Source organism: Limulus polyphemus, unplaced genomic scaffold, assembly GCF_000517525.1.
Source record: "Limulus polyphemus unplaced genomic scaffold, Limulus_polyphemus-2.1.2 Scaffold1151, whole genome shotgun sequence".
In the NCBI taxonomy this organism is placed as follows: Eukaryota; Metazoa; Arthropoda; class Merostomata; order Xiphosura; family Limulidae; genus Limulus; species Limulus polyphemus.
In genome coordinates this window covers 56,095-59,620 of record NW_013666761.1, presented here as the reverse complement: position 1 = coordinate 59,620, position 3,526 = coordinate 56,095, and the positions used below count along the sequence as shown (strand labels likewise).

Sequence of the window (3,526 nt, the reverse complement as noted above, 5' to 3'; positions counted from 1 at the left end):
TTTTATACCATTAATAGTGAAAACACATACAGTTATTTGATATATTGTCCCCATGTTTAAAAAAACAAACAAACAACATACAGATATTGATTATGTAGAGACTTACGTAAACAAAGGATAAAATGTAAATGGAACGTGCATTTTAATATACTAATTTCTTAAAATGCATTCCATATAGGAAGCCTTCCTAGTGACTTTAACTTGTAATGCTTAAAATCGGGTTTTGATACTCGTGGTGGACAGAGCACAGATAACTTTTTGCTTAGCACAAGACAGACAAACAAACAAACTTGTAGGGGTCACTGTTATATTTTTAATGCTGTTTGACCATATCAGAGTGATCATTTGGATATATGGTAGCGTGGTTTACGTGTTATAACGAACTCCCCTTTGCTTCCACTCATGGGTTTCCCGACTTTCTGGAAGTGCGAAACACAGCTGAAGGTAATGCATTCGACGGACTATTAATTTCAACCTTAAGGGCTAGCATGAAGCCCCCCCCCCCAAAAAAAGCTTTTTCAGTTTTATTTATAGTACAGACCAAGTACGAACCACTGGAATTATCAAAAGTATTGATGTCAATTTTAAGGAGGGAGGAGCGACGTGAAATTTGGCCCCCAAATTTAAACTTGTATCTGTTTTGAACATGTGTACAAATATAACTAATGACACTATAAGTGACTTAAAATGAGTACTAACGACCAGTGTTAGTTCCCGTAGTTGTACTCAACCACAGGGTGCCAACTTCATGGACAAAGCGTTTGTAATTATACGAGTTCAAAAGATGGAATATTAATATATCCATTAAGGACTAATGTTTCTTTGTTTTAAACTCTTTTAGTTGCCCACCTATGTACGTTGGTGAATACTGTCAACATTTAAATCCATGTCACACCGGACCCGGTCCTCGATGCCAGAATGGTGGTACCTGTAACGTGGAGATGAGTACCACTAGTGGGCCCATCTTTTCGTGCACATGTCCTGTAGGTTACTCGGCCTCTTTATGCGAGATTGCTGTTCCAAACAGTTGTGATAGCGACCCATGTCAGAACGGAGGGACTTGCACACTGATTACGTTGAATAATTATACTTGCACATGCGCTACCGGATATAGAGGTAAGCCGAACGTAGTTTTATAAAATGTGTATGAAATTCGAAAATAACTTTTTCAAAAAAGCAAATGTGTTGATGTTGAAATATCAATAAATATACAAGCCTTGTTGTTACTGGCGTCACATAGTTTTAGGTTTTTGTGAATAAGAAGGTGTATGTACTTATTCAAAATAAAACAGAACTTGAAAATAAAATACAGAAAAAAAATTGTTGAATCATCCGTTTACTATTTAGCAATTTGGCATTTAGTTGTATGTAAAACAATAACAAACTAGCAACATTAATTTATAATCGAAAAAAAAACATTATTTATTATTATTGAAATAGTATTTTATGGTAATATAGTTTGTCTTGTAAAGTGTTTACTTTTAATACTTTAAAAACTTTCGTGAGATTAAAAATTCTTATTTCGAAAAAAAGACTTTACCGTAGATAACTGTCAGTCTTAAATCATTCAAATAGCATATTAATATATTTAAAAACTTTCAGAGTAAATCTAGTACATTCTTTATATGTTATAAAATAGAAAAAGGTTTGATTTTTATTTGTTAGTTTCGTATCTTTCCAAATTTTTATTTGTTAGTTTCGTATCTTTCCAAGTGAAAAACTTCGGCTTTATGTGTATGTGTAAATTTACTTTCTGTAGAATAACCTTCATGTGTTTTTTTTTGTTGTTGTTGTTTTCAAGGTAAACACTGTGAACTGGTCGACCACTGTGCTTCCCAGCCATGCCGGAACAATGCTCAGTGTGAATCCCTGCGTGATGGCTACCATTGCACGTGCGCAAAAGGATTTACTGGACAAACGTGCACTCAGGACATCGATGAGTGTCTCAAAGACCCTTGTGTTCACGGAGGATGTAAGAACACTGTGGGGTCGTACAAGTAAGTAACGAAGAAAAATGTATTATTCCTAGAATAATTCAAAGACAAAAATACGAAACTTGAGCACCTTCGTCAGGTGTAAACACGTTTTTAGGAACTATTTTTGTACAGAATTTATTGTGGATTCATTAGTTTGTTGGTTACAGGGCTCTTAAAACACAACACGATTGTTCCTAATTTAGAAGCGATAGACTAGAGGGAAGGAAGCTAGTCGACGCTACCTACCACCCAACTGTTGAGTTGTTATAAACGAACAGTGGGATTGCCTGTACATTATAACGTCCTCATAGTATTTTGTATAATAATGATTAGTAGTACTACAGTTCTAAGTTGAGGTATAACATTACTAATTCGTCAACCCTAAATCACTGTCCTTTAGTATTTGTAAAATCAATACCTTGTGGTAAGATTGTGAGTTTCCAATAACTAATTATTTCAGTAGTTACTGCATACAAGAGGAGATTTCGTTGTTCTAGAGTTTGGATATTTTAATACATAACCAGCCTGAAATCCCCAAACGTGGTGCTAATGTACAGTTTAACACGTTGGCTGCCATGTGCCCCACCGGTGGGTCCAACCGACTTTTGGTTATGGACCGCGTGACACACACCGGAGGGTCGCAGATAATTGTTTCAAAGCCAAATTTCTCTTGTGGCATATGAGTTTGGGACATTGTAACTGCTCCTCGGCACTTTTTGGATGTTTAATTTTGTCTATACTTACTTTATTATGTGGCAACCAACGTGTTAAATTACCGTTTAATTCACAAATTCCTTGTTGGAGCTACCTGTTAAATCAATTGTCGAAAAGCTAGTAAATCCAACAGTTAAATAAACCCGTCTGGCTATTACAATATTGTATAGCGTGAATTTAGTTCGATCGTTTCCCAATTGGTTTTACCACTAAATGACCTGAAAACTTTAAAGATCAATTCGGTAACCATTCATCCTTGTTGCTAAATAATTTTAAAGTATATATCAGGATCTGCATCAACTGATCTCTATATTCTCTGCTTTCAGCAATGTACATTTTACTTTTACATATACTTACATCTCGTATGCTGTTTATACATACTGAATTAGACAAGGAACACTATGTATAATATTCAAGCGAGGTTTTACAGAAATCTACAAAATTGTTTTTTAGTTAGAAGAAAACCGATTCAAATTCACAATATCCTTTCCACTGGTTTGACCAGGGCAGGAAGTAATGGTTAAAGCTGTCTAGTTAATGTCTGTGTTGGAGTAACTTTTTTTCTTTTTCAACAGATGCACGTGCGACGTGGGGTACACTGGTCAGAACTGCGAGTCTCAGTACATCCCCTGTGATCCTAGTCCATGTGAAAACGGTGGCTCATGCAAAGCTGTAGATAGCCTTAACTACCGCTGTACTTGTGCTCTGGGTAAGACTTGTTTGTTCTTGTATACCTTTCCATTGTAACTGGGTATATTGGTCAAAAAATAAATTATCATCTTAAAAATATGTCTCGCAGGCGAAAGCAGGAATGGTGCAGAAGAGTTTGCAGAAAA

The 3,526-nt window shown here is 35.7% G+C and overlaps 1 protein-coding gene across 2 annotated transcripts in view; it reads left to right on the top strand.

The window, feature by feature from the left end:
* The window catches only part of LOC106462362 (neurogenic locus Notch protein-like), a 100,847-nt gene that overhangs the window by 41,954 nt on the left and 55,367 nt on the right, over positions 1-3,526 (top strand). For both annotated transcript variants that reach the window (XM_013922278.2, XM_022389609.1), the window contains 3 exons: positions 842-1,116; positions 1,802-1,997; positions 3,266-3,399. In XM_013922278.2, coding sequence (XP_013777732.1) covers positions 842-1,116; positions 1,802-1,997; positions 3,266-3,399 — 605 coding nt within the window. The remainder of the gene's footprint in view (positions 1-841; positions 1,117-1,801; positions 1,998-3,265; positions 3,400-3,526) is intronic.